Source organism: Myotis yumanensis, unplaced genomic scaffold (genome assembly GCF_028538775.1).
Source record: "Myotis yumanensis isolate MYYU_CA2020_CCGP unplaced genomic scaffold, mMyoYum1.0.hap1 SCAF_3, whole genome shotgun sequence".
Taxonomy (NCBI): Eukaryota; Metazoa; Chordata; class Mammalia; order Chiroptera; family Vespertilionidae; genus Myotis; species Myotis yumanensis.
Window position 1 is genome coordinate 119,685,392 of NW_027223754.1, and position 23,698 is coordinate 119,709,089.

At 44.2% G+C, this 23,698-nt stretch overlaps 1 protein-coding gene and 1 pseudogene across 2 annotated transcripts in view; both read right to left on the minus strand.

The window, feature by feature from the left end:
- The window catches only part of WNT5B (Wnt family member 5B), a 36,395-nt gene extending 14,182 nt beyond the window's left edge, over window positions 1-22,213 (minus strand). The window contains exons 1-3 of one of the 2 annotated variants that reach the window (XR_011470648.1): window positions 22,089-22,197; window positions 19,987-20,234; window positions 14,517-14,809 (exon numbers count right to left, since the gene is read on the minus strand). Coding sequence is in view for 1 of the 2 variants with exons in the window: in XM_070407552.1 (XP_070263653.1) it covers window positions 14,517-14,809; window positions 19,987-20,234; window positions 22,089-22,165 (618 nt within the window). In the remaining variant the exon portion in view is untranslated. Of the gene's footprint in view, window positions 1-14,516; window positions 14,810-19,986; window positions 20,235-22,088 lie in introns of both variants that reach the window. The other variant, XM_070407552.1, reaches the window with a different exon arrangement.
- On the minus strand, window positions 950-1,858 carry LOC139005243 (ADP/ATP translocase 2 pseudogene; annotated as a pseudogene).
- Window positions 22,214-23,698: the final 1,485 nt, after the last annotated feature.

Genomic DNA, 23,698 nt, shown 5'->3' on the forward strand with positions numbered 1-23,698 from the left:
TGGTGGTCAGCGCACATCATAGCAACTGGTTGTTCAGTTGTTCCACTGTTCGGTCTATTTGCATATTATGGTCTTGTATGTATAGATTTCACCCCAAAGCTGCAGAATATACATTCTTCTCAAGTGCACATGGTCATTCATAAAGATAGACCACATGTTAAGACACAAAACAAGTCCCTACAAGTTCAAGAATACTGAAATCATACCAAACATCTTCTCAGATCACAGAGGAATGAAATTAGAAATCAACTACAGTAAAAACACCCCAAAACATTCAAACACATGGATGCTAAATAGCATGTTATTAAACAACTAGTGGCCCGGTGCACGGATCCATGCACATTGAATGGAAATTAATTAGAAGAAATATTTTAATATAGCTATTTGCCCTTTCTCTAAAATAGAAGTGTCAGAGATGAAATGAAATTAGTAAAATGTATAGGAAAATAATATACAAATTGATTAATAATCATGACTCCAGCTTCTTTCGGCTTCAGAGGTATGTTGTGCCAATAGTTGGTCTTCAGGCATATTCTGTCAATGACAGTGCTTTCTTTCAGCTTCAGAATGTCAACAAAAACAACCATATTCACGATTGACAATGACAGATTGAAACACAATCATGCGATTGGCACCAGCGAGAGCTTTATATGTATCGTGCATGCGTGAGTCAAAGTTTATTTTTATTTTTTTATTTTGTTTACTTCAGATATTTTTTATTTCTTCAAATTTGTTGTTTATCAGGAGTGACTGAAATAAAAAAATATAATTGAGTCTCATCATCATCATGGAAATGGCTTTAAGAGCAAACTGGTCAGATGAATATTATTGCTTCCCATTTTCAACCAGTAATAGTTGCCACTGATAAAACAGACAACCAAGTCTGTCAAGAATGCTCAAGATATGTGACATAATACAACATGCCTGTTCACAGGGGCTGGAAGAAGGAAGACTAGGAAATAATTTATGTGAACTTCTTGATTTCATCATACAAGAGAAGCACAAAAGCACCACCCATGCCTCTGAGAACATTGGACCATGCACCCTTGAAAAAAGCTTTGCCTCCTTCATCACGAGCAATCTTCCTCCAGCAGTCGAGTGTGCCTGTGTACATATCAGTTCCTTTGCACCCTGACTGCATCATCATGCGGCGACGAACAGTGTCAAATGGATAGGAAGTCAACCCAGCCACCGCTGTGACGGACTGTGCGATCATCCAGCTGATGAAGATGTGAGTATTCTTGGGATCTGGAAGCATTCCCTTTGCAGTGTCATAGACACCAAAGTAGGCAGCTCGGTAGGTGATAATACCCTGTACCAACACATTAAAGCATTGGTATAGGCCTCTAAGCCCATCAGATTTGTAGATCTTAACCAGGCAGTCACCGAGGCCTTTGAATTCCCTTTCAGCTCCAGCTTTGCCCACATCAGTTGCTAGACAGGTACGGGCAAAATCAAGAGGATACACAAAACACAAGTAGGTGGCCCCAGCAGCACCACCTGATGCCAGATTCCCCTCCAAGTATCGCCAAAACTGGGCTCTCTTGTCCACACCACCCGGGAAGATCTGCTTGTATCTATCTTTGAAGGCAAAGTTGAGAGCCTGGGTAGGGAAGTATCTGATGACATTGGCCAGGTTACCACGCCAGAAGGACAGGACTCCCTGCTCCTTGGGGATACGAACCATGCAGTCTATAATGACCTTGTATTGCTTATCTGCAATGATTTGCTTGCTGGCATGCTGCACCTGCAGCAGCAGCTTGACCCGCTCGATGGGTGCTACCGCTGTCTTGGAGATGGCTGCAGCCACTCCACCTGCCAGGAAGTCCTTGGCAAAGGACACAGCGGCATCTGTCATGTTGAAAAGAAGAAGCGGGTGACTGCTGGCCTGGGACTGTAACTGGCTGAACTCTGGGGCTCTCTCAACGTCTATTTTTAAATTGCCAGTGCCTGTCATATGTACCAGCTGGTCGATTGGTCGGATGGACCTATGGTTGGTCACTTAGCCTTTTATATATATAGATGAATGGTTACCAAGGAGATCAAGAATGATATCAAAAACTTCCTGGAAACCATTGAAAATGAACACACAACAACCCAAAACCTCTTGGGACACAGCAAAAGCAATCCTGAGAGGGAAGTTCATAGCACAACACACCTACCACAAAAAAACAAAAAAAACAAAAAAAACAAAACAAAACAAAAAAACAAGAAAAATTAATAATAAACGATTTAACCCTACAACTTAAAGAATTATAGAGAGAACAAGAAAAACCCAGAGTAACTAGAAGGAAGGAAATAGTAAAGATTAGAGTAGAAATAAATGACATAGAGACTAAAAACTATGAAAAAAAAATCAATGAAACCAAAAGCTGGTTCTTTGAAAAGATAAACAAGATTGATGAACCATTAGCTAGACTCATGAAGAAACAAAGAGAGAGGACTCAAATAAATAAATTCAGAAATGAAAGCAGAGAGGTAACCACTGACACCACAGAAATACAAAGAATTGTAAGAAAATACTATGAACAACTATATGCCAACAAGCTGGACAATGTCGATGAAATGGACAAATTCCTAGAAAAACCCTGTCTCCCAAAACTGAATCAGGAAGAATCAGAAAACCTGAACATGCCAGTAACAACTGAGAAAATAGAAGCAGTAATAAAAAACAAAAACAAAAACAAAAAAAACTCCTAGAAAACAAAAGCCCAGGTCCCAATGGCTTCACAGGGGAGTTTTACCAAACATTCAAAGAAGAAGTAACACCATACTCCTCAAACTATTCCAAAAAATCCAAGAGGAAAAAACATTTCCAAGCTCCTTTTATGAGGCCAGCATTAATCCTAATTCCAAAACCAGGCCAATCACAAGCCAATATCCCTGATGAATATAGATGCTGAAATCTTCAACAAAATATTAGCAAATCTGATCCAACAATATATTAAAAAGATCATAGACCATGACCAAGTGGGATTTATTCTGGGGGTACAAGACTGGTACAATATTCACAAATCAATAAATGTGATATATCACATAAACAAATTGAGGGACAAAAATCACATGATCATATCAATAGACGCATAAAAATCATTCAACAAAATCCAACACCCATTTTTAAAAATCTGTATCTTTTTCTCTTTCTTTACTGAGTTCTTTTTTTTTTCTTTTTCAAATAATTCTTTATTATTGAAAGTATTCTTCTATCTCATTTTTCAACATCCTGTAGTTTTCTGAGTACAGGTATTTTGCCTTTTTGGTTAATTTTATTCTTAAGAATCTTAATTTTTTGTTGAAATGCTAAATGGAATTGTCTGTTTAGTCTCTCTTTCTGAGAATTCATTATCCTATATAATAAAGAGTTAATATGCTAATTAGACCAAACAGCAGAATGACCGTCTGGACATCCTTCTGGATGACCGTCTGAACAACCTTCCAGATGAAGCCAGGGCTGCGAGGGCTGGCTGAGGCTGCAAGGGGCTGCGAGGGCCGGCCAAGGCAGCCAGGGCTGTGAGGGCTGGCTGAGGCAGCCGGGGCCGAGCCCCTTGCATGAATTTCGTGCATTGGGCCTCCAGTTGGTATATAAAAAGCCATCGATTTTTGGGTGTTAATTTTGTATCCTGTTACATTGCCAAATTCATTTATTAAATCTGGTAGTTTGTGATGGAAACTTTAGGGTTTTCTATGCACAATATCATGTCATCTGTGAATAATGAGTTTTACTTCCTCCTTTCCAATTTGGATGCCTTTTATTTCTTCTTCCTGTCTGATCACTGTGGCTAGGACTTCTAGCACTATGTTGAATAAGAGTGGTGAAAGCAGACATCCCTGTCTTGTTCCTGTTCTTAGGGGAAATGGTTTTAGTTTTTGTCCATTGAGTGTGATGTTCACTGTAGGTTTGTCATATATGGCCTTTATCTTGTTGAGATATGCTCCCTCCATTCCCACTTTGCTGAGAGTTTTTATCAGAAATGAGTGTTGGATTTTGTCAAATGCTTTTTATGCATCTATTGATATGATCATGTGATTTTTGTCTTTCAGTTTGTTTACGTGATGAATCACATTTATTGATTTGCGAATATTGTACCAGCCTTGCTTTCTGGGAATAAAACACACTTGGTCTTGGTGTATGATCTATCAATATATTGGTGGATCCAATTTGCTAATATTTTGTTGAAGATTTTAGCATCTATGTTCATCAGGGATATTGGCCTGTAATTCTCTTTCTTTGTAATGTCTTTATCTGGTTTTGGAATTAGGATAATGCTGGCCTCATAAAAAGAGTTTGTAAGTGTTCCTTTTTCTTGTATTTTTTGGAATAGTTTGAGGAGTATATGTGTTACTTCTTTGAATGTTTGGTAAAATTCCCTTGTGGAGCCATCCAGACCTGGGCTTTTGTTTGCTGGGGGGTTTTTATTACTGCTTCTATTTCATCAGTTGTTAATGGCCTATTCGGGTTTTCTGATCTTCCTGATTCAGTTTTGGAGACAGGGTTTTTCTAGGAATTTGTCCATTTCTTTGACATTGTCCAGCTTGTTGGCATATAGTTGTTCACAGTACTTTCTTATAATCCTTTGTATTTCTGTGGTGTCAGTGATTACTTCTCTGCTTTCGTTTCTGATTTTATTTGGGTCCTTTCTCTTTGTTTCTTGATGAATCTAGCTAACAGTTCATCAATTTTGTTTATCCTTTCAAAGAACCAGCTCTTGGTTTCATTGATTTTTTGTATTTCTTTTAGTTTTTATGTCATTTATTTCTACTCTAATCTTTATTATTTCCTTCCATCTACTTACTCTGGGCTTTTGTTGCTGTTCTCATTCTAATTCTTTAAGTTGTAGGGTTAGTTTATTGTTGATTTTTCTTTCTTTCTTTTTATTTTTTTCAGGTAGGCCTGTAATGCTATGAACTTCCCTCTCAGGACTGCTTTTGCTGTGTTCCAGAGATTTTGGGTTGTTGTCTGTTCATTTTCAATTGTTTCCAGGAAGTTTTTGATATTGTTCTTGATCTCATTGGTAACCCATTCATCCTATATAATAAAAGCCTAATATGCAAATTGACCAACTAGTGGAACAACTGATCGCTATAATGCACACTGACCACCAGGGGGCAGACGCTCAACACAGGAGCTGCCCCCAGCCTGCAGGCCCCAGGCCAGCCAAGGAGGGTGCCAGGGGGGCCTCCGATCACCCTGCCGGTCGCCCTGCAGAGGGAGGCGACCAGTGGCGGCAGTGTCAGGGGGCGGGCCGGCCAGCAAGCAGGCCGGCATCGCCCCCTGATCACCCCTCTGGTTGCCTCCAAGGGGGATGCCAGTGGGGGCCACCCCATTGCCCTGCTGGTCACTCCACAGAGGGTGGCGACCAATGGTGGCAGAGGCAGGAGGCGGGGCTGGCGAGTGGGTGGCACCAGGCCGGCCAAGGCAAGTGCCAGCGAGGGCCTCCCAATCGCCCTGCCAGTTGCCTCACAGATTGGCCCCGATTGCCGGCCAGGCCTAAGGACCCTATTTGTGCATGCACTTCGTTCATTGGGCCTCTAGTCTATATATATAGAAGCCTAAGTGACCGAAAAACCAGTCACTATAATGCACACTGACAACCAGGGAGCAGACGCTCAACACAAGAGCTGCCCCTGGTGGTCAGTGCGCTCCCATTCAGCTGACTGATGGGTGCCAGACGCAGGGCTCATGGCTGGCCATCGCAGACCAGAGACCGCAGCAGAGCGGCAGCAAGCCTACCGAGTGGAGGCAGGCACAGCTGGGCCAGGATGAACAGGAGCAGCCGACAGGAGCTGCAGGCGGCATTGGACTGCCGGTTTCAGCCCAATCCCCGCCATCTATGACAAGGGACCCCACCGGTGCACGAATGTGTGCACCAGGCCTCTAGTTGTTTAATAATATGCTATTTAGCCTTCATGTGTTGGAATGCTTTGGGGTGTTTTTACTGTAGTTGATTTCTAATTTCATTCCACTGTGATCTGAGAAGATGCTTGATATGATTTCAATCTTCTTGAACTTGTAGGGACTTGTTTTGTGTCTTAACATATGGTCTATCTTTATGAATGACCCATGTGCACCTGAGAAGAATGTATATTCTGCAGCTTTGGGGTGAAATGTTCTATAAATGTCAATTAAATCCATCTAATCCAGTGTGTCCTTTAGAGTCACTGTTTCCTTGTTAATTTTTTTTTTTGTCTGGAAGATCTATCCAGCGGAAGTCAATGGCAGTTAAAGTCCCCTACAATGACTGTATTGTTGTTGATCTCTCCCTTAAAGTCCTCTAGAAGTTTTTTGTTATATATTTAGATGCTCCTGTAATAGGTGCATATATGTTTGCCAGGGTCATATCCTCTTGTTGGAGTGACCCCTTTAGTGTTATGTAGTGACTTTTGTTGTCTCTTGTGATAGCCTTCATTTTGAAGTCTATGTTGTCGGATTTGCATATTGTTACCCCAGCCTTTTTCTCTTTTCCATTTGCATGGAAAATTTTTTTCCATCTCTTCACTCTCATCCTGTGTGTGTCTTTTATTCTGAGGTGGGTCTCTTGTAGACAGCATATAGTTGGGACATGTTTTCATATCCATTCAGCTACCCTTTGTATTTTGATTGGAGCATTTAATCCATTTACATTTAGGGTTATTATTGAGAGGTACTTATTTATTGCTATTTTAATTCTGTATGCCTAGGTTTCCCTCTCTATTTCTTCTTCTCATTACAGCAGTCCTTTAGCATTTCTTGTAATACAGGCTTGGTGGTGATGTACTTCTGGCCTGTAGAGTTTCTGATGGGTAATCAGGTGTCAGCCTTATGGAAGCTCCTTTGTAGGTAACAGTTTGCTTTTCCCTTGCTGCCTTTAAGATTCTCTGTCTTTAATTTTTGGCATTTTAATTATGATGTTTCTGAGTGTGGGCCTGTTTAGGTTCTTTTTGCTTCTAGTTCTCTGTATCTCCTGAACTTGTGTGATTTTTTCCATTACCAGGTTAGGGAAATTTTCTGCCATTATTTCTTCAAACACTTTCTCTATCCCTTTCTCCCTTTCTGTCTCTCCTGGCACTCCTGCTATTTGAATATTGTTATGTTTCACATTGTCCCACAGCTCCCTTAAGCTGTCCTCTTGGTTTTTTATTGTTTTTCTTTTTGATTCTCTGATTGAGTGATTTTTTCAACCCTGTCTTTTAATTCACTGATTGGATCCTCAGCTTCCCTTAATTTTCCGTGTATTCCTTCTAATGTGTCCTTTATTTGTTGTATGTCATTCTTTATTTCTGTTTTCATAGTTATTATATCTTTTCTCATGCTGTTGAGCATCTTTACCATCATTATTCTGAACTCTGTATCAGATAAATTTCTTATCTCTGTTTCATTTGTCTCTTCTGGAGAATTCTCTTGTTTTTTCATTTGTGGGTTGTTTCTTTGTCTCCTCATTATTGATGTCTGTTTGTGTTTGTGACTATGTATTAGGTATATTTGCTACATCTCTCAGTCTCTAGTGCAGGACAGTGTGAAACACTGTTTCTGTCTAACTACATCAGGCAAAGACTCAAAGCCTCCAGAGACCACCTCTGTCTCTACAGAGTAATAGGATTTTATCTTGAATTGCCCTCAGGCAATTATCCACAGGTGTGTTAAGTTTTTTTCAACAGTCTGTGGTAATTCTGCCTGAAGGCTAGTTGTTATTCTCAGTCTCTTATTGGGCCTCTCAGAAACTCCACACCAGGGGTCCTCAAACTTTTTAAACAGGGGGCCAGTTCACTGTCCCTCAGACCGTTGGAGGGCCGGACTATAGTTTAAAAAAAAACTATGAACAAATTCCTATGCACACTGCACATATCTTATTTTGAAGTAAAAAAACAAAACGGGAACAAATACAATATTTGTATCTGCATGTGGCCCGTGGGCCGTAGTTTGAGGACCCCTGCTCCACACCATGGGCCAAGGTGTTTTCCAATAGGGTGTGTCATCTGTCTTCCCCCCAGGCAAAGCTGCCTGTGTAGCTAATGCCTATGTGAGAAAGATGTCCTCTGCAGTGTGAGGGACTGACTCAGCACAGGAAACCGGGGTGTCTGCCTTCTGAGCTCTAACTGCTGAGTCCCGGATCCTGACTTCTGCTCACACAGCTCCAGTCCCCTCTCCCAGAGCACAAGGTGAGTGGCTCCTCAGTGAATTTTGTGCATTGGCCCTTTAAGAGGGTGCCTGCATTTCCAGCCATCTCTCCTTGGCAGGCAGCAACCCTTCTGCTTTTCTACAACCAGATGTTATGTCAGTACCCTTTTCAGTTCTGGTGCTTTCTGCTGGGGGGCCCAGCTTGGGGATTAGACCCCAAAGTTCTCAGTGGCAACCCCCACAGCTGAGATATCTCTCCAGGACTTCAATTGCTGTCTGAGAAAGCCCGGCCAGACCTTTCACACCTCAGCCCCTCCTACCAGTCTCTATGAGGTCTCCACTTTCTGTCCTGGGTGTCAGGGTTCTCTCCAGCGAGTCTTCCATTGATTATTCAGGAATTTTTCCTGTATTTTAGTTGTAATTCCAGTTTGGTCCTTGGAGCATGTCTGTGTAGCATCCACTTACTCAGCCGCCATTTTAATCTCTCAACACCCATTTTTGATAAAAACTTCCAGCAAAGTGGAATAGAGAGTATATCTCAATATGATAAAGGCCAAATATGACAAACCTACAGTGAACATCATACTCAATGGGCAAAAACTAAACCATTTCCCCTAAGAACAGAAATAAGACAGGATGTCTGCTTTCACCACTCCTATTCAACATAGTACCGGTAGTCCTAGCCACAGCGATCAGAGAGGAAGAAATAATAAAAGGCATCCAAATTGGAAAGGAAGAAATAAAACTCTCATTATTCATGGATGACATGATATTGGACATAGAAACCCTAAGGTCTCCACCAAAAAAACTACTAGATTCAATAAATGAATTTGGCAATGTAGCAGCATACAAAATCAGCACCCAAAAATCAATGGCTTTTTATACACCAATAATGAATTCTCAGAAAGAGAAACTAAACAAACAATCCCATTTACCATTGCAACAACAACAATAAAAAAATCAAGATACTTAGGAATAAACTTAACCAAGGAGGTAAAAGACTTATACTGGAAAACTACAGGACATTGAAAAAAGAGATAGAAGAAGATATAAACGTGTGAAAAAATATACTATGCTCATGGGTTGATAGAATTAATATAATTAAAATGTCCATTCTACTCAAGGCAATCTGCAGATTCAATGGAATACCTATTAAAATACCAACAGCATATTTCACAGATCTAGAGGAAATACTCTAAAGATTTATATAGAGCCAAAAAAGACCTTGAATAGCTGTAGCAATCTTGAGAAAGAAGAACAAAGTTGAAGGAGTCACAATACCAGATTTCAAGTTATGCTACAAAGCCACCATAATCAAAACAGCCTTGTACTAGCACAAGAACAGGCTTATAGTAGATCAATGGAACAGAACAGAGACCCCAGAAATCAACTCAAGCCATTATGCTCAATTAATATTTGACAAAGGAGGCAAGAACATATACATTGGAGTTAAGACAGTCTCTTCAATAAATGGTGTTTGCAAAATTGAAGAGATACATGCAAAAAAATAAAAAATGAAACTAGACCACCAACTTACACCCTACACAAAAATAAACTCAAAATGAATAAGACACTTAAATGTAAATCGTGAAACCATGAGATTCCTAGAAGAAACCATAGGCTGAAAAATCTCAGAAATCTCTTGTAGCAATATGTTTATGGATACATCTTCTAGGGCAAAGGAATCTAAGGAGAAAATAAACAAACGGGCCTACATCAAAATAAAAAGCTTGTGCACAGCAAAGGAATCTATCAACAAAACGAAATGGGAGCCCACTGTATGAAAGAACATATTTGGCAATGATACATCTGATAAAGGGTTAATATCCCAAATACATAAGGAATTCATACAACTTAACAAAAGGAAGACAAACAATCCAATTAAAAAATGGGCAAATGGCCAAAACCGGTTTGGCTCGGTGGATAGAGCGTCGGCCTGCGGACTGAAAGGTCCCAGGTTCGATTCCGGTCAAGGGCATGTACCTTGGTTGCGAGCACATCCCCAGTAGGAGGTGTGCAGGAGGCAGCTGGTCGATGTTTCTCTCTCATCGATGTTTCTAGCTTCTCTATCCCTCTCCCTTCCTCTCTGTAAAAAATCAATAAAAATATATTAAAAAAAAAAAAATGGGCAAATGACCTAAATAGACACCTCTCCAAAGAGGACATACAGATGGCCAAGAGACACATGAAAAAATGCTCAAAGTCACTGATCATCAGAAAAATGCAAATTAAAAGGACAATGAGGTATCACCTCACACCTGTCAGAATGACTAACATCAACAAATCAACAAATGACAAGTGCTGGAGAGGATATGGAGAAAAGGGAACCCTAGTACCCTGCTGGTGGGAATGCAGACTGGTGCAACCATTATGGAAAACAATATGGAGCTTCCTCAAAATATTAAATATGGAACTGCCATTTGATCCAGTTATCCCACTTCTATGACTATATCTAAGAAACCTGAAACATCAATCAGAAAAAATGTATGCACCCCTATGTTCATAGCAGCACAATTTACAATAGCTAAGATATGGAAACAGCCCAAGTACCCATCAGTAGACAAGTAGATAAAAAAAAGCTGTGGAACATTTATACCATGGAATACGATGCAGCAGTAAAAAGAAGAATCTCTTACCCTTTAGATAGCATGGAGGGACTGGGAGAGTATCATGCTAAGTGAAATAAGTAAGTCAGAGAAAGACAAATATCACGTGTTGTCACTCATATGTGGAATCTAAGTAACAAACTGATGAACAGAGTGGATCCAGAAACATGGAAGCATGGAACAGAGTGGGGAATCTCAGAGGGAAGGTGGGGATGGTGGGAAGTAATAAACCAAGCACCTTGTATACATACTAGAAGCCCAGTGCATGAACTCGTGCACTGGTGGGGTCCCCCAGCCTGTTCTACACCCTCTCATAATCCAGGACCCCACCAGTGCATGATTGGGACCGGGGATGTACCTCGGGAAGGCTCCAGGGCGTGTCCAGCTCCTGTTGCCCAGTCCCAATCGGCCGGACCCCAGCAGCAAGCTAACCTACCGGTCAGAGCGTTTGCCCCTGGTGGTCAGTGTGCGTAATAGCTACTGGTCAAACGGTCCAATGAACAGTGGGACACTTAGCATATTAGGCTTTTATTATATAGGATATGCATAACACATGGACACACAATAGGCTGGTGAAGGCCTGGGGTAGGGGGCGGGGGCAGGCTGGAGAGGGTCAATGGGGAAAAAGGGGGGACATATGTAATTCTTTCAACAATAAAGATAAAAAAAAAAACCCTCATTGCCACTGATTACCAAAGGGAAGTGGGCGTGGGGGAAGGTAGAAGAGGGTAAAGAGGGGATGAATGGTGATGGAAGGAGACTTGACTTTGGGTGGTGAAAACACAATGCAATATACAGATGATATATTATAGAATTGTATACCTCAAACCTGTATCATTTTATTAACCAATGTCATCCCAATAAATTCAATTAAAAGAGAAAAAGAATTCCCAACCTGGAGCAGATAGAGGCAAAGGGAGGGATAAAGCGCTATAAAAAAGGTGTAGAAGTGGAGGAAGGGGGCTAAAGACGGAGACAGACAGGGGAAGGTGTGTAAGTGACTGCAGATGAGGCAGATGGAAGGGAAGGGGCTGCCAAGATAAGGGCCTAGTACAAACAAACAGACAATTAAGGGCAATAAAATGAGGAGCCAGCAGAAGTGGGGTCAAGACTGTGACTGAAATGGGGCCCAGATTAGGATGAATGCCTAGCCACCTCCACATCTGTCACAAAGCCCCAGGGACAGCTCAGAGCAGAGACAGGAAACAGCCCTCCATGAATTTGACCCTTTGCTAGGAAGCAATATGGGAACTTTCATCTGCACATTCACATGCGCATACCTGGTGATCCTTGTCCTCAGAAACCTACAGGCCATGAGAGGAGGTAGAGAACGCCATACCCCAGGAAAAGTACAAATGCTATACTACAGTTCTGATGCAGAGCCTACTATCTGAGATCTTGACAAATGGATAAAATTTGGGCATTTGAGAGATAAAGTGAAGATCTTAACCTTTTCCCCCAATCTCTCTCCAGTCGTGGTTACACATGCAAGGACTGCCTAACAGACTGCTGAACAGAAAGGAAGTCCTGGAGACAGAGACAACCCCACAGATGCCTGCAGAACTGTCAGCACAAACTGTCACCTAAGACAGTTCTGGTCTCTCTGCCCCGGATTATACCATAACAAACACAGTTCAGAGCACTGACCACAACCTCTCACACCACCATGGATCAATGCCACCCCTCAGACACCCACATGTGGCTTAAGAAAATCGGCCTCGGGATATGCACTAAATATGCAAGACACTGGGCAAGTGGCCAATTCTAATTTCTATTTGACGTCTCACTATTGGTGATGCTCAGTACACAAGTGTACCATGTGCTACCAAGACAACATCACAAGATCCTGATTCATGTAAAACACATTCCCAATCCCATGTATTTGCTATTTTCTCCCATGAAACATGACTTATTTTTTAATTGAGATGTAAACACATTTTTAGAAATATATTCATATGCTGTTACCCAATCATCAATTAACCAACATTAAATTTCTGGATTTATTTCTTCTCAAGAAACTTCTTCTCTCTTCATTGCTGTTGTTGCTGCTGTTAAATGTATTTTTATTGATTTCAGAGTGGAAGGGACGGAGAGATAGAAACATCAATGATGAGAGAGAATAATTGATCGGCTGCCTCCTGCATGCCCCCTACTGGGAATGGAGCCCGCAACCCGGGCATGTGCCCTGACCGGGAATCAAACCGCTACCTCCTGGTTCATAGGTTGATGTTCAACCACTTAGCCGCACCGGCCAGGCCTCTGCTCTCATTTTTCAATTAGCTTATCCCTGCTCTAACTAAAGTTCTTGGCCTGGACATGGAGCCAGCCAACTTGGTATAGTCCTGAGTGTGGCCAACGCTCCCAGAAAGAAGTCTGTGAGAGGTCTGTGACCCCTGCCCCTATGTCAGAAGGGTGTCCCACCACCAGCACTCAGACCTGTCTACAGGGAGACCTGGATGCAAGTCCACACTCCTCCCACAATGGCTATATTGGGAGAGCCCTGCCCCCCCCCCCCCCCCCCACCCCGCTGTTTCCTGGGGCAGGGGCCTCACAGCACAGCACAGGAAAGAGCAATCCAGAGCATGTGCCCAGAGGTGGGGTGTTTATGAACAAGGTACAGGCAGAGCAGGCATGTACTCCCAGAACACCATAAAGACAATCTAATGCTGTTGCTCAATTAGGCTCTGCACATACAATAAAGCAAGCGCACCTCTAAACCTCCAGTTTAGTTTCTACTGAAACTGAGGCTCAGAGAATGTCATATCTTACAAGTGATTGGTGACACTATCTGCAAAGAATGGTTTGTCCTTCACACTTCCACTTACATGTAAAGCTCCCCTCACACAGGTATTTGCCATTAGACCTAAATGAGCTTTTGGACTGGGTTTCTGGATTATATGATGGCAGCTCTTAAGTCAGCTCTCTTTTACCTAAATCTTTAAGAAATCATAAACCCTAGCCCTGGCCAGTGTGACTCAGTTGGTTGGAGTGTGGTCATGTGCACCAAGGGGTGGTGAGTTCAATTCCTGTTTGGGGCACATACCCAGGTTTCGGGCTCAATCTCCTATTGGGACGTGTGTGGGAAGCAGCTGATCAATGTTTCTCTCTCACATTTCTCTCTTGCTCTCGTTCTCTCTCTCCTTTCCTTTCTCTCAAAAAAAAAAAAATCAATAAAATTAAAAAATCAAAAACCCTAGACTAAGTCTAACAGCCTAAACTTCCATTCATCCTATCTGTTCAAATTACAAGAGGGCCAGTCAAGACAAGAACTCCATTCCTTATGTCTGAAATGCTGATCATAAGATTGCAACTAAGCCCTATAGCAGTGATGGCGAACCTATGACACGCGTGTCAGAGGTGACACGCGAACTCATTTTTTTGGTTGATTTTTCTTTGTTAAATGGCATTTAAATATATAAAATAGATATCAAAAATATAAATCTTTGTTTTACTATGGTTGCAAATATAAAAAATTTTCTATATGTGACACGGCACCAGAATTAAGTTAGGGTTTTTCAAAATGCTGACACGCCGAGCTCAAAAGGTTCGCCATCACTGCCCTATAGGGACAGATGTACTGTGGAGAAATAAGGTTAAAAAAATGACAAGTGCATGTGCCAGTTGAGCAATGGACACTTTTGAAAGGGATTAGTTCAATAACGTGGGCATCTAGGTGGGCAGTTGTAAGAATCTCCCTAAGCAGGCCAACCCCTTCTCCCATGGCCAGGTCACAGCTCACAGCTCAGCCCAGGAACAGCCCAGTTGGTCTGCGGTGTGTGGGGAGGGGTGGGGATGGGGGACGAGGTCCAGCTCACCCTTCGACCCGCCTCGTTGTTCTGCAGGTTCATAAGCACCCGGCCCTGCTCCTCCGATCCCTTGGCAAAGTTCTTCTCCCGCTCCCGGGCATCCACAAACTCCTTAGCAAACCGGTAGCCGTACTCCACGTTGTCCCCACAGCCGCCCCACAGCCAGTCCCGGGGAAGGTCCTTGGGCCGCGCTGTCCTGCTGCAGCCACATGTGGACAGCTCGCCCTCTCGGCAGGCCCTGCTGATGGCGTTCACCACCCCTGCGGCACTCACAGCATAGGTGAAGGCCGTCTCCCGGCTCCCTGCAAGACAAGGCAAGACGGGGCGAAGGAGGTCAACTCTCCGGTGGAGGCTTTCTCCCCTCTGCCTCCTCGGGACCCATGCCACCACAGCCGCAGCCTAACACTCCCAGGGGTGGCCTTTCACTTCCCATGACTCTAATGGTTTGAAACTTCTCTTGATAATGAGCTGAAATTTACCTACTTTGCCCTACGATATACCAAATAGAGTGACTCCCCCGCAGCCCTTGGCTTACACTAACACCCATTTCAGAAGTTTACATGACCAGTAGGTTCCTAGGAGGCAGAACCCAATACAGGAGAGAGCGGACACTGAGGAATTTAGGAAACACCTGAGACCAAGAGAATGAGACTAAATAGAAATCATGGGACTAAGAACAGGACTCTATTCTCACAAACATCTCTCCCTTACAATGGCAATGTTTCACTCTATGAGCCACACATGTGTCTTTTATTGCTACCATTATCTAGGTGGACAGAGGCAGGGAGCAGGAGTAGAGAGTGAACTAGAATTACAACATCCAGAATCATCCACACTGCCTCCCAACTCCCAAGCACTGGGAACCACATCTATGGGACCCTCAGCAGGTCTCTCCCAATACCCAGATCATTTCTGGTAGAAAAGCCGAACTGTATTCCTCTATTGCTGTAGTGAACCACTTGAAAACTCACATGATATATGCTCTAATTCAATAAAAATGTTTACAAAAAATAATACTCAGCCACCAGGGAAATGCAAATCAAAATCACAATGAGACACCACTTCACACGCATGAGTATGGCTATCATCAATATGACAGCTAACAAGTTGGGGAGAATATAGAAAAACTGGAACCCTCATGTACTGCTGGTGGGAATGTTCAATGGTACAGCTGCTTTGGAAACAGTCTGGCAGCTCCTCAAACATAACATTACCACATGACCCTGCAATGCCACTCCTAAAATATATCCAAGATAAGGGAAAACATCTGTCTACATAAAAACTTATATATGAATGTTCACTGTAACATTATTCATAAAAGCCAAAATGTTAAACAAACAAACAAACTCATATTGTCCATCAGCAGGTAAATGGGTAAACAAAAGGTGGTCTTATCCATACAATGGGATATTATTTAGCCATAAAAAGTAGTAAGTACAGTCCTGGTTGGTATGGCTCAGTTGGTTATCATCCCATGCACCAAAGGGTTGCCAGTTCGATTCCTGGTCAGGGTACATGACCTGGTTGTGGGTTCAATACCCGGTTGTAGGTTCAATCCCTGGTTGGGGTGCATACATAAGGCAACCCATCGAAATTTCTCTCTCACATCGATGTTTCTCTCTCTCTCTCTCTTTCCTCTTTCTCCAAAAATCAGTGAAAACATATTTTAAAAGCATATTTTATTAAAAAATTAATTAAGTACAGGCAGAATATGGATGAACCTTGGAATTCTTATGCTAAGTGATCACTTAGCATTTTGTGTCCATGCTGAACCTCATATAAAAGGCCACATATTGTATGACCCCATTGATATGAAATGTTCATAATATGAAAATTCATAAAGACAGAAAGATTAGTGGTTACCTAGGGTTTGGGGAGAAGGGGAGAGAAATGAAGAGTGATCTCTAATGGGTATGCAATTTCTTTATAGGGTTCTGGAATTAGATAGTAGTGCTTATTGCACAATCTTGTGAATATACACTGAACTGTATATTACTTTATATTTCAATAAAGTTGTTATATAAGAAATAATATTTATATAGACTCAGTAATGGAAGGAAGAGAATGGCTTTTAGCAGGAAACTGAGATTCAATCCTGATCTCAGCTATTAAACCAGACAGAATTTCTGCTCTCCATGGTCAGAAGTAGACACACCACAATTCTGTCTTGGCAGGTGGAGAGGGAAGCAGTCTGTAACTAGTAGGTCTAGAGCAGCCGTGGGCAAACTACGGCCCGCGGGCCGGATCTGGCCCGTTTGAAATTAATAAAACTAAAAAAAAAAAAGACCGTACCCTTTTATGTAATGATGTTTACTTTGAATTTATATTAGTTCACACAAACACTCCATCCATGCTTTTGTTCCGGCCCCCCGGTCCAGTTTAAGAACCCATTGTGGCCCTCGAGTCAAAAAGTTTGCCCACCCCTGGTCTAGAGTGATCACCTTACTCTATGCTTTGATTATCTAGGCCAGTGGTCGGCAAACTCATTAGTCAACAGAGCCAAATATCAACAGTACAACGATTGAAATTTCTTTTGAGAGCCAAATTTTTTAAACTTAAACTATATAGGTAGGTACACTGTTATTAACTTAATTAGGGTACTCCTAAGGCTTAGGAAGAGCCACACTCAAGGGGCCAAAGAGCCGCATGTGGCTCACGAGCCGCAGTTTGCTGACCACGGATCTAGGCACAACACAGTGAAGTTTGCAACCAGACCACACTGGAAAATTCGTTTTTCTCAATTAACCAGGGGCCAGCTTCTGGTCAGGAGTAGCCCAAGTGGACTAGGAATAGCCCAAGTGGACTAGGAGTAGCCCAAGAAAACCCAGGGATGCAGGAAGTCACACCCATGACTCAGCGATCAGGCTTAACATCTGAATCAGCGCTGAACCACTGCCAGAGACCAGGGCCTATCCGGTCTGGGGGAGTCAGACTATGAGTGTGAGCTCCCAGGATGTAAGAGGCTCTTAGGAAGGAGGGAGTCATGCCTGAGAAGTCTTCCCAGAATGGGGCGTCAGCCCCGACCTGGCTCCTGGGGCAGGAAGGAGCCTCTGAAGCTGCAGTCCAGAGCCACATTCCACCCACTGTGAGCATTCTTTTTACAGCATTCCTCAGAGAGTGGGTTGGGATCTCAAAGCAACCCATTTCCCTTTCTGTAGTGACTCTAATCACCACAGCATTCTTATATTACACTGAACTAGGCTTCCTTATAACTTCTGCCTGCTGGAGAGGCACCATCTAATCCCTTTTCCATATGACAGCCCTTCAGTATTTGAAGACAACTAAGATGCCTTTTATGCATTCTCTTTTCCAAGCTACATATGTCTGATTTCTTCTTCCATTTTTTAGCAAACATGTTTTTTAGAGCTGAATCACCCCTCTCAGAATTGCCTTTTAAAATAGTGTACCTGAGGCTGAGCGTGATATTGCAGGCACTACGTGCTCTGAGGGCCCTCGCCTATCAGCATGGCTTGGGATCCTACCCTGTCCTGAGTGAATTAGCTGTCTCGTGCAGTCATTCTGCCTCTTTCGGCCGGGGCTTCATTAGGTCCTGAGTGCAGGTGGCTCTGCCTTCATGGGCAGCATTTGGGTCTCACGTAAGCTTGGTAAGTAAGGCTTCTAGTGCTCCTCTCAGAAAGCAAGAATGGGTAAGAGTGGGGGAAGGGTGTCTATATATGAAACAATTCAGAGTGGAAACTCAAATCATATCAAGGAAAAAGGCTATTAAACCAGCAGCTACTAAAGAGGCCTTACCCTAGTAGGACGACAGGAGACAGCAGGACAATACAATGCCCTCTCTGTTCCAACTGTCAGGAAGGTGCCTCCATGCTCCTCGCAGTGACAGGCCAAAAGCTCCCCCTGAGCTGCTCTGCAGCTGCTTCCAAGAAGGAAGGGCTCTTTGGAAGTCACACGCAAGACAGCAGTGAGCGGCCTCACCAGGGGAGGAATGGAGGACAGCTTCCCAGGTAGCATAAGCCTGCAGGGAAGCTACAAAAAGGAACGGTGAAAACAAGGCAGACAGGAGGTTCCATTTGTAATGGAATAGGGTCTATTTTCACAAGCCATTCCACCATGCAAACCTGTACCCAGCAGAGCTTCTACCCCAGCCAACACTTTTCTTTCTAAAGTAAAAAAGTAAAGCTCACTTTTTGGCCTTCACTCAAACAGAACAACACATGGAAAGGATCTGGCCAACATCAGGCATACATTAGGTTATTCCCTTCAAGTGATTAGGGGGTGCCTCTCTCTATGCTTGGGCCATCCTTGTGCCCTCACTGGAAACCCAGGACAGAGGGTGCTTCTGACCAAGATCTTTACCAGGGAGAAGGGACAGGTACTAAGTATATTTGAGAAGAATTGATAAATTATCACCAAATCTCACTTAACCCTCAAGTCCATTCTTTTGGGAAAGTTGCCCAGTAAGACTGTCATGAGAACATGAGCATACTCTTGTGAATCTCAAGTTGACACTGAAGGAAGAGAGAAGTGAGGTTCAAAGTGTACTTTCCCCTGGTCCTTACTTCTCAATATGTGGTAGGGGAGGGAGAGGAAAGAAGTCAAGGGATGGGGGTGGCGGGGCTGCCACTATCCAGAGGAATGGAATCTCAACTCCCTAACTCCCTGCTGCTAAAATCATTCTTTGGGAAAACTGCAGCCTTGGGTAACTCCAGAATGCCTTTTGAGGGGAAGCTGTTCTGAGAGAATGTGAGATAGGGACTTCAGGGCTCTAACACCTTCCTTTTATGGCCCTGGGGATAAGACCCAGTAGAATAAGGCCGGATTTCTCAATTTCTTGCCAGGGAGAGGAGAATTGCATTTCAAAAGGACCTAAAACAATTAGACCCCAGATCACACCTCCATCTAAGCAATAGGGCAGCAAAAGAATCCTAGACCAGGAGTGGGAGAGGGGAGAGAACAGAAATCTGGGGAGAGTGGCCCTCTCATCTTTCTTCTTCAGTCTGTCCCCTGCCTCCACTTTCACACACACCCCCTTTCAATGAAGAAGCCAGGACTGGATCTGGGTTGGATTAATGACAGCTATCACCAATTTGGCCCCAAGTTTCTATCTCTCTTAGAGTCCAAGTGAAAGAGGCAAAAAGCGTACAGATATCCAGGGCAAGGCTCTCAAAGGAGGCCCTTGTGCTGAGTGAGACAAAGGGCCCTGGTGGTGGGCGGTTTCCCAGTTCTAACTCAACTCAGATGCTCTGAGCCCTTCCCAGAGTGAGTCACGCTGGCTGCCCAGACAGGGTGAAGCTGGAAGAGAAGGTTAGCTGAGCATTGAGCTGTGCGGCTAACACATCCTCTGAGACACTGCTGTCTGCGTGCATCTCCCTCCCCGCTTGCAGGCCAATTCCAAGCCATGAGAAAACCCAGTTAGATACTCAAGTGGGCTTTCTCTGCCCCATCCTGAGAGAGCATGCTTGCACCCAGGCCAGGTGAGCACAGCTCCTTCAGCCAAGCCTTGTCTGTGGCTGCTTACCTATCTGCATGACCCTCCCAAAGACAGAGGTGTCGTCCACGGTGCTGCAGTTCCACCGCCTCTGCCGGAACTGGTGCTGGCACTCCTTGATGCCCATCTTGGCTCCCTCCCCTATGTAGGCCATGTGCTCCTGGTACAACTGGCACAGCTTTCTCTGGCCCGGGGAGAGCCCAGGAAGCTGGCTGCACACAGGCTGGGCACCGATGATGAACATCTCAGGTCTCTGCACCGGGTTCATAGCTAGCGACCTACAGCAGCAATTCAGAAAGAGGAAAGGAGTGAGCACACGCCTGCGTGCAGCAGTAAGTCATTCCTCCAACACATTACTGAGTGCTTTCTGTGAATAAGACCGTGCAATGAGGGCTGGGAAAAGGAAATTGAGGAGCCCTGGCCAATGTGGCTCCATTGGTTGAACTGTCATCCAGTACGCTTTAAGGTTCTGGGTTCAATTCCCATCAGGACACATACCTACGTTGTGGGTTCGATCCTTGGTCAGGGTGCCTACAGGAGACAACTGATTGAGGTGTCTCTCTCACACCAATGTTTCTCTTTCTCGCTTCTCTTTCTCCCTCACTAAAACCAATAAAGAAAATTGGGGAAACTGAGGCACAAACACAGGTGACATGTGAGATATCAGATGCCAAAGACAGACTTGAGCTTCTGGATCCAGAGTGATCAGATAGAGCCGTGGTCGTCAAACTGCGGCTCGCGAGCCACATGCAGCTCTTTGGCCCCTTGAGTGTGGCTCTTCCTACGCCTTAGGAGTACCCCAATTAAGTTAATAACAATGTACCTACCTGTATAGTTTAAGTTTAAAAAATTTGGCTCTCAAAAGAAATTTCAATCGTTGTACTGTTGATATTTGGCTCTGTTGACTAATGAGTTTGCTGACCACTGAGATAAAGGAAGAGTTCTTACAGCTGGGAGAGGAGCTTTTTAAAAAAATAATTATTTACTTTTAAATTTATATTTTTTAAATCCTCACTTACGGACATTTTCATTGATTTTTAGAGAGAGGGGAACGGAGGGAGAAAGAGAGAGAGAGAAACATCAATCAGTTGCCTCCTGCACGCACCCCGACTGAAGCCAGGGGTGAACCTGACAGGGAAACGAACCCAAGACCTTCCAATGTATGGGACAATGCTCCTACCACCTGAACCACCCAGCCTGGGCTGGGATGAGTTTTATAAGCAGATGGCTAGAGTGTGAGCTGGCTCTTAAAGTGTGTGGGGCAGGAGGAGAATGAGCCAGACAGGGCAGGCTATATTCATTTGAGGCAGAGGGCAAAAAGAGCCAACAGGAGAGCACGTGACTTATTCAAGGAGTAGGAGTGATTGGTTCACTTTGGCCTAAATGCAGGATGTGTGATAGAAAGCAATACATTCCCTTAAATAGAACTTCCCCTTATGCCTTTAAAATCTAATCCAATTTACATGCATTCCAATATATTCTAAATGTTTTCACTTCCCTATCTGACCCACACATCCCCTAATCCACTCTTTATCAGTTCAAGGGCTCTCCCTTCGGCTCATCATCCACCAGACACAATAAAGTGTTAAGTTAGATGAAAAGGCTGTACATTTGCCATCTGAGTAAAAATTTGAGCAGGGCACAGTCTGTGAAAAACAGGTGGTGAGTGCCTGCCATTTCCATGTTGACTTGGCAATGACAATAGTCTTTAAAAGACAAAAAGAAAGACACACATGATCCTACAAATCCCTCATCTTGTCATCAGACTTATAAAATAGAAATTCTACTCTCCTTGCCCCTACCAGCAAAAAATAAATAAAATAAAAATCATCCAATAGCAACAAAAGAGATATTTTCAACCACCCCTAGAAATGGTGGTAGAGCCAGGAACAGGGGAATGCAGACAGGATCAGAGAAAAAGCCAAATGAACTAATCCTTTATCCTGTGGAACCTTTACTTCCGGGGGCTTGAGAGAGAAAAAGGACTGTGCTAGATTTCCTGGGATAAAAGAGGGCCTTAGGATTTCTATGAATACAGGAATGATCACGACCCACCGTGACCACCTTCTCCACATTTCAATTACCAAAGGAGGCATAGGTTGTAGAGTAGGACTTCAGCCCCTCTCACTCACCACCAGGAGCTGGCTTCGGCTGGGAGCTGAGCCCAGCTGGAGAGCAGCGCAGCAGCGAGCAGCAGCAGGCCTGGCATGGTTGGCCTCAGCCCTCCCCAGTGGCCTGGGAAGACCCCTGGGACTACCAGCTTCCAAAACTGGGCTCCCTGAGAAAACAGAAATGGAAGGAGAATCAATGTGGAAATGCAACAGATAGGGGAGGACCAGGAGACAGGGAGTGAGCTCTGGGCTGGATCTAACATCACTTTCTCTATCCCAAAGAAATTCAGCCTCTTTCCAACCTCCAGTTCTTCTTACTGTTCATCTCACCATAGGGTTGCCTTGATGTCTCTTACCCCAAACTGTGAAGACCCCACTCGAGGCCTAATCGCAAAGGAAATACAAGCTGAGAAACTAGAAGAGAGAAATGAAAACACACTACTTCAAGAACAGAGCATGTGCTATGCAGCATTTATGCAATGCACATCTGCCCTTCCAGAAGCGAGAACCACCCATCGCCCTCCTCTTTACCTCTCACGCCTGCCAGAGGTGGATGTTTCTGGCCACCATGCTCTTTTGTGGCGCTAAAAAGAAATTGGTGAGTTGGCTTGACAGCCAAACAGGAGTATCCCTCTCAATCTGTAACCTTCTCACTCTAAACAAGTTTTCCAAATCCCAGAAATTGTTTACCAGGAATAACAGTAGGGAGAAGACAAGGACTTTTCACTTTCTCAGGGCAACCTCTCTGAGAAACGTAAAAGCCTACAGCAAGCCGAGGCCCTAAAGCTCTGGAGGCTGGGGCGTGCCTCCCTGGGTGGCCCTCATCCCTCCCCTGTGCTCAGGGGCCCTGTGTCCCATCAGCACCTACAGCAGAATGGGAGCACCTGCTGCTCCTCATCCGCAAGCCTTACCTCGAACATCTGTGGTGAGCAACAACCCCTTCCCTTGTGGCAGGAGAGCCTCCCGCATCTTTACCCTCCCGCAGCTTTTTGTAACTACCACCTATGCCTGTGTTCCCCGCAAACACCTTTCCTGGAGTCCTTGAAAACCTACAGAAAATCCAGCTTCTGGATCCTGAAGCAAGTCTGTAAAAACACGCCCCTCCAACTCACCCTCACCTCGTTTCCCCCGGAGCTTCCATCCAGGGCGTGACCCCTCAGTCCTAGCGAGTCTTCTTCCCACTACCCCTTAACACCTACAACCTTACACACACAAACACACGCTCCCAACGCCCCCACCCCCACCCCCACCCCCACCTCACCGCGCAGTTCTGGGTCGCCAGGCTCTCCGGGAGGGGGCGGCAGGTGCTTTGGGTCATCAGCCTGGCAGATATTTTTGTCCTGGGGCCACCAAGAAAGGAAGGTGGCCTGAGCTAGATCCAGGGAAGCTGGGCCACAGCCTATCCCCACCCCCTTTTGGTTTTTCTCCTTGGGGTCTTAGCTGGGGCCGGGGCATCAACAGGCAGGTGTGTGAGGTCGGCAGGGGGCAGATCAAAGCAAAAACTTGCTCCTTCCCCTTTGTCATGCAGAGCGAGCTCGGAAATGATCCTGTCTCTAGCCCAGCGGACTAACAGCTCCCCACACCCTACTTCCCAAACAGACCTTCCCCTCCTCTAAAGGATGCCCCCTCCC